Source organism: Plutella xylostella, chromosome 18 (genome assembly GCF_932276165.1).
Source record: "Plutella xylostella chromosome 18, ilPluXylo3.1, whole genome shotgun sequence".
Taxonomy (NCBI): domain Eukaryota; kingdom Metazoa; phylum Arthropoda; class Insecta; order Lepidoptera; family Plutellidae; genus Plutella; species Plutella xylostella.
In genome coordinates, this window is record NC_063998.1 from 3,090,564 (window position 1) to 3,107,311 (window position 16,748).

General features: G+C 35.7%; 4 protein-coding genes across 4 annotated transcripts in view; 3 read left to right on the forward strand and 1 right to left on the reverse strand.

The window, feature by feature from the left end:
* Positions 1–1,099: 1,099 nt before the first annotated feature.
* LOC105388841 (V-type proton ATPase subunit D) lies at positions 1,100–6,586 on the reverse strand. Its single transcript, XM_038113992.2, has 6 exons — positions 6,426–6,586; positions 6,209–6,326; positions 5,700–5,847; positions 3,789–4,004; positions 3,078–3,208; positions 1,100–2,029 (listed from the first exon to the last, which is right to left on the reverse strand). The coding sequence occupies exons 1-6, from the start codon at positions 6,464–6,466 to the stop codon at positions 1,943–1,945; spliced, it is 741 nt and encodes a 246-aa protein (XP_037969920.1). The 5' UTR covers positions 6,467–6,586; the 3' UTR covers positions 1,100–1,942.
* A 306-nt stretch (positions 6,587–6,892) lies between these two features.
* LOC105388842 (zinc finger protein 28) lies at positions 6,893–9,047 on the forward strand. Its single transcript, XM_011559851.3, has 4 exons — positions 6,893–7,103; positions 7,239–7,669; positions 7,766–8,229; positions 8,527–9,047. Exons 1-4 carry the CDS (start codon positions 6,987–6,989, stop codon positions 8,760–8,762), a joined length of 1,248 nt encoding a protein of 415 aa, XP_011558153.3. The 5' UTR covers positions 6,893–6,986; the 3' UTR covers positions 8,763–9,047.
* Positions 9,048–9,385: 338 nt separating this feature from the next.
* Positions 9,386–11,028, forward strand: LOC105388844 (heme transporter hrg1-A). Its single transcript, XM_011559852.3, has 3 exons — positions 9,386–9,627; positions 9,922–10,095; positions 10,400–11,028. Exons 1-3 carry the CDS (start codon positions 9,504–9,506, stop codon positions 10,555–10,557), a joined length of 456 nt encoding a protein of 151 aa, XP_011558154.2. The 5' UTR covers positions 9,386–9,503; the 3' UTR covers positions 10,558–11,028.
* Positions 11,029–14,448: 3,420 nt separating this feature from the next.
* Positions 14,449–16,748, forward strand: part of LOC105388845 — a 60,749-nt gene continuing 58,449 nt past the window's right edge. Inside the window, exon 1 of the mRNA XM_038114331.2 lies at positions 14,449–14,746. The gene's annotated coding sequence lies outside the window, so the exon portion shown is untranslated. The remainder of the gene's footprint in view (positions 14,747–16,748) is intronic.

Below are 16,748 nucleotides of genomic sequence, written 5' to 3' on the forward strand. Positions count from 1 at the left end.
GGAATATTAAAACTTCGGGGTTCGTAATTTTAACAATTCGATATAATACAAAATCGTACATTTGAAATATTGAAATTATAATATTCGGAAATTTGACTTTCGTCATTTTAATAAATCTGTTGTTTGAAATTTCGTTTTATCAACTATTCGTGATTTTCATTATTCGGAAACTTGAAATTCGGGATTGTGAATTATTCGAACTTTGAAATTCGTAATTATAAAAATCGTTATTTCCATATTCGTAAAAAAGTAATTCGGAATTATGTAGTGTACCCACATACATATTATGATATCGAAAGGGTCAAGGGGGTCGCGAAATATTTTTTATACCAGGGGGGTCGCATCGTGAAAAATGTTGAAAAACACTGAGCTAGAGCATAAAATAAACGTAAATTTTCCTGCCAAGTGGGAATTAAAAACGTGTTACCTACTCTGCGCAAAATTAAACAGGTATGAGCTGCCCCTCCCTAGCTGAAATCCTGGGTACGCCCTTGGCCAGGCCACAACACTGCGTTGCGACTTGCGACGTCGAATCGCAAAAATCTGCGACAATAAATCAAGCATTTGTACGGGAAAACTTCCAAAACAGCCCGGCCCATAGGGCCCAGCCACAACACTGCGTAAAACTTTACTAAAACTACCCTAAGAATATTAGTATTAAAAAAAAATTGGTAAGAATTTCTTACCTAATTTTTTTAAGACTAATATTTTAGTTTAGTTTTAGTAAAGTTTTTTTTTTATTGATTGAATTTGACAGAAACTTTTTACCTATCTATGTTTTGTGATCGATAAAGCGTTACTTGTCTTTTTTAAACCCATCTCAGTGTTGGCTTCTCTGAAGCAGCAAAGGTAGAGAGGGAAAGAATCGAAAGAACTTGGCTTCGAAGATTTTTTTCAATGAAATTTTAATATAAGTATACTTACATCCACATACTAGATCATACTGCTTGAGATGTGAGTTTCCCATATACCTAGTATGAATATGTTCTCAATAATCATCCTATTTTCTTTTGCACCGACACTCCATAATGTGAGTATTGTTTCTCTAATTTCTATTTAGAAGAAAAAAACCGTTGTCCTATGAAAAAAAAACCGCATGTTCAATAATAATTAGATTTAATATTTCTTTCACAAACTTGTATTTACATGATTGCTTACTTAAATTATTTAATATATCATTGAACAACATTTCAAAAAAAACAATTAAATACTTCATTGGATGTACTTATACTGTGCCGGCATAAAAGCTTACTCTAGAACCTTTAAATTATCTATTGAAAACCTGGTGGAATGCTTACAAAATACGTAGCCAGTAGCCAGACCAATATATACGCATTTACTCTTAAACAAACCGTATGCCTGCTATTTAAACTACAGGGGAACAAACCTAAGAATATTTTACACTTGTGCATGCAATTTCCGATATTAGTATAGTATGATAACATAGATTTCTCTTAGTGATATCAAATATGTAGTTTCTTAGATTTGTTACTCTGCACAATTCTTACTTTGGGTAAATGTTGAGAGATCGTTTAAAACCCTACAATTTTTAAACGGAACTCCCAATAATTGCAAGAATTGCGAGCAATATACTGCAGGACTTAACAATTTATGTACATTGAACACCGTTAGTAACTACTACGAATTACGAACATTTAAATTTGCATACGCTTATAATTTGTATTACATATAGGGCTTAGAGACCATAATATCATGAATTTTATAGGTATAACAATATTCTTTCCGTCTATAAAGAAACCCAAGACTTCGATCTTGTCGGTAAATTAGTATTCTCGTTTAGATTTTTTCAGATATTGTAGTCAGAACAGAAGTTAAGTAGGTATATATTATTCGGAGCTTCTACAACCACCCTTGTTATACTATAACAGTGTATCTACTCGCAGCTAGGTAGGCAAAAGTAACGGTTTACTGCACACACAGTCTAGAACAGCAGGTCTTCGTCCCCCTCGTCGAGTAGATTGGCGGAGTCGCGCAGGTCCGTGCCTTGGGCGCGCTTCTCTTTCTTTATCTGTAAAGTGATAGTGATAATGTTTAGAAACCATCTCGTTGTGCTTAGCAAAAACCCAAATTAACCCCGTTATTCATAAAAAAGTTATAAGACGTTTTATCTATTGAACTGTGACAAACTGTGTTTTACGGCTTGTTTTTGTGTAAGTTGGAACCTGATCTCTCACGATACAGGTGTTACCTAGTGTGAGGATCACAGTGTGTTGTAATTTAAGTTAAACTTTTAAATTTTAATAGAGATTTTTTCATTTTTTTTTTTCATTTTTTTTCAACTGCTTTGTCCCTCTCTGTCTAACAAATTGTTCTTTGACAGAGAGGGATAAAACAGTTCAATTGCTAAAACCTCCTATAACTTTTCTATGAATAAGGGGGAAAGTGTTTATACATAAATAAATGTTTATGACCCCAGAAGTCGTTTACGTTACCCAATGAAATAATATTAATATGGGGGACATCTCACTCACGGCCATCCGACCCCAAGCTAGCCAGAGCCTGTATTATGGTTATCGGACCACAGCTGATATATGTACACAAATAAATAGATACATATTGATTATAAATATCAACACCCAAGACCCGATTGCAAATATCTGTCTTTAAACAAATTTTTGCCCCAGCCGGGAACTGGGAATCGAACCCGGGACTTTCGGCTTTGCAGTCAGCAATACTTTTCAATATTTTTTAATTAGCACTTGTTTTTGTTGCTAAGTTAGCTTTGTCGGACTCTTATTATGAAACTCATTTATACAATAAAAATAAGGTAGGCTACAAAAGGCACGGTCGACGGTCGAATGGCGTAGTTGTTAGTGACCCTGACTGCTATGCCGAAGGTCCCGGGTTCGATTCCCGGCTGGGGCAGATATTTGTACTCGGGTCTATGTCTCTGTGTATCTATGTATTTGTGTAGATATATCAGCTGTCCGATACCCATAACTCAGGCTCTGCCTAGCTTGGGGTCGGACGGGAGATGTCCCCACACATTAAACATATTATTAAACATCTTGACACGCGAGTCACCCATGCTAGGCCAGCCTAATCTCAACACATACCGCCTCGGCCTTGTCCTTGATGATCTTCTTCTTGTCCTGGATCTTCTTGAGGCGGTAGAACTCCTCGCGCTCCACCTCGTCCAGCTCCGAGATGATGTACTGCAGCGTGCGCTCCAGGCGGGGGATTATCACTGGAAGATTAAAGTGAAAGTGAAAGTCAAAACAAAATTTGGTGTAAGGCTAAGCGCGCACTACGGTTTTTAATAACGTGCTATTATTGTGGCAGATTTATCGATCTGTACCGGTACTTATAAGCGATAAAAAATTACTGAGTTTTATAATATAGATTTTTTTGTTTTGCCTAATTAATGCCGGATGCAAGGCATGTGGCAGTGAACGCTTATATGAATAACTACTCCTTCTCCTAAAATATCTCATAAGATAGGTAGCGGGTAGAAATTGAATGAAGAAGACCCAGAGGCCCATGTCCAGCTGTGAATGATTAGATGATTACATCACAGGCTGATGATGGTCTAAGGGCTTGGATTACCTACCTCTTTCGATTTCACGGTAGAGCTCAATAACTGCCTATGAAATAATTCTACCAAATTCTACTTAAGAAATAGTTTAAGGGTGAGGCCAGATTTTGGTGCAAGTAACATCCCCGCCCCCTCGTCCCCGCGGAGCAGAATACGCGACTCACAACTCACAAAATTACGCTCGTCTGGCCTCACCCTAAAAGTACTGTGAAAATAATCACATAACACATACCATGCTCAATAGCGTTCACACGCCTGTTAGTGATCTTAATCACTTCGTCCAGCGTCACAAACGAGGTCTGCAGCGAAGCCAGCTCCACGAGCAGCTTGACCGCACTCTGGAAGTTCTTCTTGAGCTTAGCGAGCTGTTGTCCACCTCGGGCCAGACCGGCCAGCTCGTACGTGTCTGTGCCGTCCGTGTACGACTCGAATATTGGCAGGGTCACACCTGGAAGGAGGTTGGAGGTGGGTGTTTCGAGAGGTGGTAGAAGAGGTAGAATACTACCAGATTCATGTTCTAAATTCCTATTAACTGACCTTTAGTAATTTAGGGCTGATTTGTCAGTGGTCAGATAAATGTTATCTGAAGAATAAAATTGTTGCTGCCAATGACAAACATTCAGATGTGACAGCAACAATTTTATTCCTCAGATAGCTCTTAGCTGACTATTGAAAAATCAGCCCTAAAGTCATTAGATTATAATTATGATTGCTTATTGATTTTTTTATTTTAATGTTGTCATTTATTACAAACGTCCTGTACACTGTACACCTACAATAGGCTTTTACAACGAAATATAGTTTTACTAGCAGTTGAAAAGTTTTCCCATGGGAATAACGCAATAAAAAGTTGCCTATGTTCTTTCTCAGGGTCTAGACCATAGGTATACCAATTTCATTCAAATCCGTCCAGTAGTTTTGGCGTGAAAGAGTAACAGACAGACACAGTTACTTTCGCATTTATAATATTAGTTAGGATTAGGATATTGGTCGTCATTCAGAAGACAGCCTGGTGTATCGGTTAGTGACCCGGACTCTTAAGCCAAAGATCTCGGATTTGATTCCCGTCTGTGGCAAACATTTGTTTAAGACAGATATTTTTACTTGGGTCTTGGGTGTTGATATTTATAATCAATATGTATCTATCTATGTATTTGTGTAGATATATCAGCTGTCCGATAACCATAATACAGGCTCTGACTAGCTTGGCTTATTATTATTGATGTTAGTGGTTTAAACTGTAATAGTGTTGTTCCAGTTTTTATGAATCCTAAATTATGTTCTGCAAAATTTTAGAGGTTGAATAAGTACAAGTGTATAAGTGTAAGAATGACATGGCAACAATCTTAATTTTTCTTAGTTTATACTTAATCTGTATTGTTATACCAGTATCATGGTGTAGAAGTTTGTTTTTAAGGATTCATAATTCTTCAGAACTGCTTTGGGAAAGTTGATGTCAGGCTTTGAATAATTATGATGATTTCCTTTTATTATCCTGTTAAACAGATTATAAAATGATAAGGCTCATGAATGTGTATCTAAATAAAAGTATTTATGTCCTAATTCGTGGAGAGTGACTAAGGGATTGATGAACAAACTACAAGTGTTCGTCAACAAATCCCTGAGGTCGATCCTCCGCATCTTCTGGCCGAACACAATCCGGAACGTTGACCTGTGGAACGTGTGTAAGCAGACCTCCATCGAACAAGAAATCGCATTGCGAAAATGGAGATGGATTGGCCACACAATCAGAAAAGGAGCCGAGAGCAAAGCGAGCATTGCCTTCGAATGGAAACCGCCTGGCGGCCACCGCAGACGCGGTCGCCCCGTGCACACATGGCGGCGCACAGTGGACGGCGAGCTGCGAGCGCAAGGCCTGAGCTGGACGGAAGCCAGAGCGGTTGCTGAGGACAGAACGGCGTGGCGCACGCTTGTAAAGGCCCTCTGTACCACCGGGGTACCATAGGACAGCAACATGTCCTAATTATCACAGTACATGCTGAGCTGGTTTCTTTTTGATGTTCTGGACCTCACCTGTTTTTTTTATTCTACATTCTGTATTGTACCTACTGTTTGCTGTACATAATGATGTCAGAGCATCAAATATTAATGTTTACAAAAGCATGTTTTGAATGTAAATTACCAGCAACATTGTCTTTCTTGGAGCGGATCTTGATCTGTGCTTTAGTGACGTTCTGCAGGACCACTTGGTTGAAGTCTCCAGTGGTGAACTTGGCTTCGGCGAGGGAGAACGCAGCCTCCTTCATCACTTCTCCCATCAGAGTCTTAGTCTGAAATTGTAGGAGAAAAGGCCTTGTTTATATATTGGTGTTTTGTTTATGTTAAAGTTAAAATATTAAATTATATTTGTTGTAATTATCGTAACTTTCTATAATTTATAGTAAGTATATACTATAATAAGTAAGTATATACTATAATTTTGTTCATAACAAGTTGTGATAAAATTATTATTAAGTATGTTTGCAATATCTTTCTACATCATTTTATTGAAATAAATAATGCTCTAAATTTTATTGTTGTTTATTTTTCCCTTAAACGCGACAAGGATCAATAAAAAACAGCTGGAGAGTTATCTAATGATAATCTTCTAAAAGTAGGAGTGGTTCACACTGAAAATCAAAGTAGACTCACCTCGATAATTTTGCCGAGAATCATACGGAACCTCACTTGCAAGGCATCAGCCTTCTTCTTGAGGAGACCATGGCCCTTCTGCGCACCAGCCAGACGGGCTTTTATCAACATCTGAGCACTGAAACCGAAGAAAAACGTATTAGGACCTCGAATGATAATATCCACTAAGAATAGCAGATTTCACAAACCAGACCCAACTGTTTGAACTGAAACTCACCCCCGAGACGGGAAAATCGCTAATCTATCTTTCCCCGACATGGTGAACTATAAAATTTTAGGCGATTTTACTATTTTTCGAGGATTTTGCTCACGATCACCTGATGACAGAAGACAAATGGATGATACAGAAAATTGTCTATGGTTGGTCTTGTGATTTCTGTCAAATCAATGTTGTAATCTTCCAATAAAAATATTTTTTAAATACAACCAAGGGAAGGAAAATTATTACAACTTTTATTTTATTCGCTTTATTTATAGTAGCTTGGCCTCCTATTTTGTTATTAATTTATACAACAAAATATTCTACATTTGACCAACATTGCTCATCGTTTGACCAACATTGTGGATATTTTATAAGTAAAAATTGATTCTAATTTCAGAAAGATCACTAAACTATTATAGTTAGATTTGTTTTTTCTGTGAGTTTAAAAATGTCGTGACAGAAAATCTGTCAGTCAATGTCAAATGAAATACCTGTGGTGTGGTGTAAAATGTAAATAAATATTTTCTCAAGATTTAATCATACATTTAAGTGCAAAACTAAAATACCTCTGAAAATATGGGACCCTTCTCTCTATGTAGAATTTGTCTTGAAGAAGGTGCCAACCACCCAATATTTAAAGAAGGCACAAGTACTGAAATTTATGAAAAACTTACAAAATGTTTATTGGATAAGGTATTTTTAACTTTACTGACATCAAATTCGTGTTAGATTCTTGATGGAATATATTTTAAACTACTTTTATAATAAGTTAATTTATAATAACCTACATTCTTACTAATTAAATTGGTCAAATTTCTTACATTTCAGATTGAAGATATTGAAGGATATCCTCGTAACATTTGTGCCACTTGTAACAAAACTATCTCAGTAGTATATGATTTCGTAAACAAATTCCGGGAAACCTGCAAAATTCTTGAAAGTGGTTTACTTTATGTTAAACAGGAGAAAAATGAATGCAACAATAGTCATAGTTACACTGAAATGTATGCTGATGAATTTTTGGAGACAGACAGTGAAGCTGAAGATTCTAAACAGGAGTGTAAAGCTGAACCTTTTAGTGAATCTCTTATTGAATTCATTCAACCACTGAAATTGAAAATCAGACCAATTTTCAAACCCAAAGCCTGTGCGGATAAAAAGAAACGAAAAACGGTAACAAGAAGAGTTTGCAAAAAAACAAAGCCAATTGCTTCTTCCATACTTGAAGGAATTTTTACATGGACTGGAGAAATATGGTGGTATGTATTGAAAAAAGTTATAACTTGACTTTCTTTTGTAAAGAAAAAAATACTTATTAAGTAATTACTTATTGAAATCAATGGATTTTATTTCAGCAAATCATCAGAGAGTGATAACAATGGAAAAGCAATTAAAGAAGTAATAAAAACAAGAAGACAGCCAATAATTAAAATAGAGAAACCTCCTAAAGAAAAGAAGCTACAGGCAAAGGAAGGTAAACTTTGTGACCTCTGCGGGAGCATATTCAAGACCCAAGATAAATTGCAGCGCCATAGAAAAAAAGTACACTTTCCAAAAAAGCTAAAATGTCCAAACTGCCCTAAAATATGCCAATCCACATTTTACCTTAACAAACATATCAGACGGCAACATGGAGAGAAAAATTTCATGTGTAGTGCATGTGGTAAAAATTACGCTTTCCAAAATGAACTCAACAATCACATTAAAAATGTACACAATAAAGCTAAATATCCTAAAAAGGTGTTTGCGTGCACAATGTGTGATAAAACTTATGCCTGCCAGAAGTCTGTGATTATTCATGAAAGATCTGTACACACAGGTATGCTTTTTAATTAGTTTATACCTTTATACCAATAAACCTACAGTAAAATTAGTTATCAATATTATTTCATCTGTATGGCTGTACCTTACATTAAAGAACCATACTAAATCTGCATATCGGATTCAAACAAGCTTCCATCATGCATGTCACACTCTCTCCTATGGAATACCAAGAGAGAGTCAGCTATTATGTGTTGTGACATGGCATTATAGTGATGATGATGATGATGATGATGATCATTGATCACAGTTCTATGTTCAACCCCTTAGTCACATGTTATTGTATTACTTCCAGGTCTGCGACCATCCATATGTAGTATATGTGACAGTGCGTTCTACCACGAAGATTACTTAAAGGAGCACATGAGACTGCACACTGGTGAGACTCCGTTCAAGTGTCCAGTCTGTGGTCGCGGATACGCACAACGGTGCAACATGAAAAGCCATATTCGAATACACAGGGTTTCTGAACTTGATGAGGAGACTAGGAGTAAAATCAAGCCAAATTATCTCAGGTTAATGAAGGCATAGTGCAATATTATAGTGTAAAGTTTACAGTGTAAGGTGCAAATCTTTTTTTATAGTTAATGTTAATAAAGTTAAAGGTTTATTTAAATGTTACTCTTGTAATGTAGATAAGTATACTATGCTGGGTATAAACCGTATAAAAGAGTTGTTTTTATACTTATTCAAAATTTTAATTAAAATATATGTTTGGTTTACTTATGTTACTGTAATATTAAATTTGTGCTATACAGTACATTTGATTGTTTCTGTATGTTTTATTAAAAAATAATAATATTTATGTGATTGTGAGTGACTGTGTTCTGTTATTTCTTTCAAGTAGGTATGAACAGCGCGAAAGCTTAAAACACCCACAGTTTGGTTGAGTTTTTGGACCCTAACCCTGAATCGGCCCTTGTTGGTTTGACCCGCCCGACCGATACCACCACCACTATTCAGTCCAACTATTCGCAGTACCAAACGCGGGTATTCGTCGGTAGAGCAAGGGTAGAGCTGGCTCTGCGCCAGCCCTTACGTCGTATCGCAAAATATCTACCAGTATCAACATCCTTATTCTGAGTGCGATTTTCTTTTAATCTGCGTATCATGGAAATGGAGTGCCTGTCAATGTCACCACATGACCCAATGACATGACCACAGAAAATCTGTCAACAAGATACAAATAAAAAGTCGTCATCATAATATCCTTTCTTTGTTTTGAAACGAAGAAAACTACAAATAATCTTATATTCTTTGCATTAAACAACCATGCTACGCACTAAAATACACATAGCATTAAGTGCTCTGGGCATCTTCCTAGGGTTTTCCGCGTTCATTTGTATCGGCATTATTTACGCCAATGTGGAAGCCGGAATGTGGGCGTTATTATCTGGTAAGTTCTTTAACAGCCCAACATCGGGGATAGAACCACAACACTCAGCCATCGGTCGGCTTTCCTCAATCGGCAGTTCGGCTAGTTGACTTTCGCGCTGCATGTCCTTAAGATGTCGGTTGTAAAATGAAAACAATACCTGTGTTTGAACCGGTTATCGTACGATATCTTTTCATTAAGTCCTATTCGAAGGAAGCACATCAACTTACTGCCCACATGAACTGTTATGCAACAATATGCACCTATAATAATAAACAAGATTATAGGTTCTTTATAGAAAATCTTATTTTCCAGGCATCAAAGCGGGCCTAGCACTGATGCTGCATTGCCACTACCTGAAGGAGTCTCTCCATGCCAATTTCTCCAGGAAGGCTCTCCAGTACATCGGAGACTTTGGCATGTTTGGCTTTGTGTCCGGAACAGCTCTCACCATCTTCTATGCATTCATGCAGATCTATTATCAGGCTGGTGAGTTGAATGTTAAACAATGTTAACCAATCAAACAACCAAATGCTTATGGTTATATTATATTTTATATCAGACTAATCACATGTTAGTTAGCTACATATTTATAATAAATAAAGAAAATGTTTTGTTTACAATGTGGTACTTAGTAAAACAACAAAAATGATAAAACTTTTGTAAAATTCAAAGAGACAGATTTCAATTACACAGTTGAAAAGATGATGATCTCCTAAAAAACAAATTAACACCTGGTCCACTAGCTTGATTCTGATTCATTCACACTGTATCCAAAGCACTATTTCCGCAGATCTGATGCCAGTACAAACAAGCATAGTGATCCGGCTGGTGTGGTCGTTCATGATGACCAAGTGGGGCCTCCTGCTCTACCTCACCACCAAGAGGTATCTCCGCACCTACAATGACCATCAGCTGTTCTCCGAGAACCCCAACATTGAGGAGACGTAAACTAAAACAAATGTGAATAGTTTATTTACGTAATCATAGTCATCATTTTCATTTGGTATGTATGTATTTTGCATTTATTTATTAGGAATTGTGTTGCATGTTTACCAAAGATGTGCACTTGCAGTGGCAAATTATTGTAGGTTTAAGTACTTGCCTATATTGCAATAGTTTTATCTTTTACTCACTGCTTAAAGCTGCAGATTTTCACAACACAGTTGAATCAATCCTCTAGATGGCAATTCTGCTAGGATGCAGTTACCAAGTAGCCTTGTGGCTTGATGAAGCAATTTGTGAAGCCAGAATCGCTTGTAATTGGAAATAAAAGTCATAAGATTCCAAATTAATTGATTGGTGCACTGTCACGATTGAATCAGCCACTGGACATACAAGAGTATCAAAAGAAATATTTGTTGTCCTTTCATACTCTTTGCTCCAATTTCCTTTGCTTATCTTTGGTGGAAATGTGATCTTCATCTGCCCCCGTATTATGTAACTCCGAGTGGGGTTGGTTGGTATAAAATGGCTGACAACTTAGAGCATTATTAATTAATAACTTTTTACTGACTTATCTGATTTCACAAACGTTTATGTTGAATGTAAGGATATATTGGCAGGCTTCTTGCATATTTCTTTCACTAAGATTTTTGGTGTTTTCGGTTAATAAGTCTCTAAGTTTATACCAATTATCACCGGTTGCTAACTCTCAAAAAGTTACAAAATACGGGGGCTGGTGGCACGAGACCAGTTATAATGGCAGCCATTGCTGGGGATTATTTTGCTTGACGAATTATAAATACGAAGTTTTGCGGGTTTTATTTATATAATGTATAGAGTGTTATTTATTATATTGAAAATTATCTAATATCTATTAGATACCTAATTGGAAATTGAAAGAATCAGTCTCATATTTAAAATTTCGTATTTCGTGAAGCAAACCTACCCCCCTGGCTGAGTCGCTTATGTTCACGTTATGTATGCTGTCACACTAGGAGTTTTTTTAGTGTTATTTTTCTGGGAAATGCATAATATTTATTTGCTAACATACCTCCACTCTTTAGTCTTTTAATAGTGGAAGCATTGGGAACATTGTAAATAATATTTAAAAAACTGGGTAATTCTTTGGAGCTCATGTTAAATGATGGGTGTTCCCAGTGGCGGATTTACAAATTTGCCGCCCGTAGGCCATTAAAATTTTGCCGCCCCTACTGACTTCTGAAATTCAATACGTTAGTTTAATTCCGTTATTAGTACGATAGTGAACTTAATGATATTTCTGTCTTAAATGACAGACTACTAGATAATTTTTGCAACCCGCTATGTACATACTAAAGAGTTTAATGTTGACATAACAAGTTTAATTTATCAGGCAAATAAAAAACCCCCCACTTTAAAGCGTAAAACATCTGTAACTTTTAAACGGCTCAATCGATTATCAGCAAACATATTGTCTAAGAACACTCTCCCGTAGAACACATGTGATGATGTGACACAAAAGAATATTGAAATCGGTTCTTTCGTTCAGGTGCTATGATGCCAGAGACAGACACGTCAAACTTATAACACTATCTTTTTGCGTAGAAGGTTTAAAACAGCAGCATGTACTAATCATACGATGGGGAAAGGCATAACTTAAAAATAATGAGTGGTCAATAAAAATGGCTTTTGTTAAAAAAAAATATTGCACTTCACAGTTTAAAAACAATACAAAAAAGACAATGAGATCAAATAAGTTTTACATTATTTTCTTTCGAGATTTTAAATTTGCATAGCTAATCATCAATTAACTAGGTATATTTTCGTATGAAATATCTTTCATAAGTTCTGACTCTATGCACAAAAGAAGAAGAAGCATTAAGCTTTTCTTAACTTGAAGTAGATCGTAGGTAGTTTTAACCCGTTTTAAGCAATAAAAGCTTGTCTCACCTGAACAATTTGTCACCAGTGCAGCGGTGTGCTATGCGAAGTGCTATCCAAGTTTGGATAAATAATAATATGCTCCAAATTCTGTTTTCGCAGAAGCAAAGATAGATATGTTATGATCCAGAATCTTTTTTAATCGAAATATTACAAAGCGTTTATTAATCGTTTTCGTATTTTATAATCGTAATTTATACATGGATTGTGTACACGTATAATTATTTATAAAAAAAAAACTAAAAAAAGCTATCCCACCAAAACATTAAATGTAAAAAAAGCCAAGTCTCTCGATGCAGTCTTTCCATCGTAAAAAGTTATGAGATCTCATAGAAGCCAAGTCCTATTCAAATTATTTTGTAGTTATAAATCAACATTTAGTAATTTTATCGAATTGTTTTCTTTATATTATAATTACAGTGCCTTGGCAATGAAACAAATAAAACGGCATTTTAGGTTACGCAAACCGCATACGTAAACATTAGTAGGTATTCTTAAGTACTGTATTAGAGCATGTGTAGTCGGTAAGTCGGTAGCTCGGTAGTGACCATCATGATAAACACTATAATTGTAATATAAAGAAAACTAATAATAAAATTACTAAATTTTGATTTATAACTACAAAATAATTTGAATAGGACTTGGCTTCTATGAGGTCCCATAACTTTTTGTCAGTTGGTCAGTGAGTCAGTGAGTGACAAAATGGAGTAACTTTGATCGACCGTAACTCCTAAACTATAAAACTATCAATTCAATTGGCATGTAATTTCGAAATTAAGCTTCTTATAATGCCTACTATTTTTCACCGAAAACCTAAACTAGCTTTGTCCACATCGAAGATATAGGTGCGAAACTGCCGCGAATCGCTTCTAGAAAAGATGGTACGGCCCTGCCCGTTTTGCTCGAGACTTGGCTGGGGCACTGCCGTGCCCCAGATTTGCCAAATTTGCCGCCCCTCTCAATCTGCCGCCCTAGGCACTGGCCTTTTTGGCCTATAGGTAAATCCGCCACTGGGTGTTCCTGTCATATTTTGATAAAATACTAAATAATTATTGTTTTTGCTGGACACTAGATCACACTAAATCTAAACATAATACATAATGGCTGAACTCTGGACCTGAAAAAAGGCTGCAAGGCACTTAGTGTGACAGAATCATAATATTTTTATAGTTTTATTTCATGAATACAGGAATATATTTTAGTTGATCAAATTAGAATAATTATTTTGTAAAAGAATGAACTGTAAAAATAAGGCCAGATAAACGCGATGTCTTGTTAATAATAATGTTGTTTATTGTATGATTTAAAAAATGAAAAGTATGCTCTAGCTTCGTTTGGAGTCTATTTAAAGAATTACGGAATAGATTCGTTAGTTTCTTTCAAAGTAAAGTTTTCCACTTTTTTTCTTTAGCTTCCATTCCATCATTTTTTTATAAAAATATTTTTTTTCCTTTCGGCGATTTAATATATATGATTGACATATATAGACCAAAATATTTTTAACAGGTTTTGAATCTTCATGATTATAATTCTTATATCGGTCTTTATATTTCCACTTTACTGTATATCTACGTATACAACTCTACTTTAACCATGTTACTAGTATTTAGTTATAGTATATAAATCTCCATAAACCTAAAGCATGAAAATGTATAAGGCCACACTGGTCTCTTACAATAAAATAAGAAAGATTATCTTGCATTCCTACAATGATTTTAAATATCGAATAGCATGATCTGAGTTAAAGAATCGGATAAAAGATTTATGCATGGACTGATCGATAAGAAAATGTTTGTAATTTATTAAGATAGTTTATTACTTTTATTAGTCATAGTTCATAGTCATTTATCTAGCGTTAATGATACTAAGACTAACTATAGACTGTAGATATACATAGAAAAGTTGATAATATAAATATATGATTGCGACAATAAAGTTATTTATTTTTACAACAATAAAGTTAGTTTTTTTTTTTTCTTAATCCCAAGTCTAATCGTAGGTTTGAATCTCTAGCACGTCGCCCGTCCCGTTAGCACTGGCAGGTGGGCTTTACCGCCAAGAGTGGGGTTAGAAAAAGAACACAATCTTGCAGTCAGACCATAGAGCAGCGGGCCTACCCACGCGCGCACGCCGCGCCGCGATCCAAACTTAAAAACACGCGCGAAAATCATTCCAAAAAAAGTGCGAAAGTTTGTTTTTCTAAAACAGTGCTGTCTGTGACAAAATAAAAGTCGATGCAAAGACGGGATTTTTTCGGCAACTAAATCGAGCGGTGGTAAGTAAAAATATAAGAATGTTATGTTAGCGACTTTGCCGCGGAAAAACGTGTTTGCTATTTGAACCCTTCATTCCTAGGTTAATATGTAGTTAATATGTATGCAACTATGCGAGTAAGAGCGTTCCGATAAAAAGAAGAAAAGCAAATCCGGTCCGCATTTTGCCGAGAGTAAATTGGCTAAGCTATAAATAGTGAAGCTGACTTTGAACTTGATGGAAATGATAGCTAAAAGACACTTTTCTTCTCGTTACTTTTGTTTTTTGTTAGCGAACATTATTTAGGTTCAGGGCAATAATTTTATTTGAACTTATTTCTTAGGGAATGTGGTTTACAAGGCAACAACTTCGTTAGAACTTTTTTCTTTTGCGCGCGCGTTGATGTCTTTTGTATGCAGAAAATTTGTTTGTAATAGAATGGAGTTTTAAAATTAGATTGTACTGTCGTATTTTCCTATGTACTCGTACCATTTATAATCATGATAAAACTTTCCAAAATATGCAGTTGAAGAACTGTTTAGTAAAAGAAAAATATAGTTTTCTATATTTTTTGTGTTTTTACATAAGTAAACTTGACTGCTACGCAACACTCGTGACTCGTGGTGTTGATCGTTGAAATTCCAAAATAAAAGAAACGAAAAGAATCGAACTGAAAAAAGTTCAAGATCAATTTCATTCACACTGGGTTAGTTTTTGCAGGTTATCGAAAGTATTGCGTTATTGTGTGCGGTGATAGAAAAGTTTTCAGTTTCTTTTGTTGGTTAAAAGAAATCATAACATGTCGTAATGATGGAAATAATACCTCGTAATACTGAATGTATCTTTGTTGCACTGTGTTATTGTTAAGAGTAGAGATGATGAGCCGTTGCAATTCTGGTTAATAGCATTGTGTTCCATAAACTCAGCACCTTATGACAAACTTAGTACCTACCTAACACAGGTAAGTACTTATCATTATAGCAATAAATATCTTTATCTCTGGAATCTGCAATGGAAGCGATACGGTCCATTCCTGCAAATACCTGAGCCTCTTCTGGATGCGATTTGAACCTTTTAACATGCGATACCTGTAGTAAACAACTTTAGCAAATTCCATTAAGCGCATAAAGGCCGGTTTACACGATAACACACGGATCGACTGCACACTCTTATCGTGTAAACGCCGCTTACGCATAATGATCTAACACTCTAGTAAAATTAAACCCTCTTATTAATATAAAAGTTACAGAACGTTTTGGCTATAGAATTGTTTTGTCCCTCTTTTCCAAAGAACAAGGGGGTCATCTCCATTGCTGGATGTTTGCCGATTACTTGAATTTGATTATAAATAATTTAACTTTTTACAAGACCCATCCTATTTTACTACATTTTCTACTGCATAATTCGTTTCTTCTCACAAGTTAGTCCTTATTGCCGACAGTCGCATAGCAATATGTCGCTGTAAAAGAAAATAATTACTGGTTATTATCATGATCCTTCAATACGGCCACATTCTGAGCGGCGGCGCCACAAACCCTCAATCGATGGCTAATCGTCCTTACCAGTGTTTTTGCAACTGCAGAATAAGATACTTATTGAATTTGTACTAAGTAAAATGCAGTCACACACACAGCAGATCAATAGTCAACTGTAGATCATGGACCACCTCAAATATTGGAGGTCTATAATAGCTAAAATGGGAGTTGGACTTAATTATCTCACAAAGTCACACACATGACACAACCCTGTTATACTAGAATATGCCTGGATACTAGAATTGACCACGGAAGATAACGAATTTTATTTATATGGGCTTGATAGATTGGGAGTAGAGTATCATATAACATATAACACCTACGGAAAGTTATAGTTTAGTTTATAGTTAGCATTTGCAACTCAGCAGACTCTTTCATAGACTTCAGGAGTCTTCAGTTTTTACGAAGTACCGAAGTACAGTAAAAAGTTTTTACTGTACTTCGGTACTTACTTAACCACAAAGGAATAATGATCGATAAATGATTTAT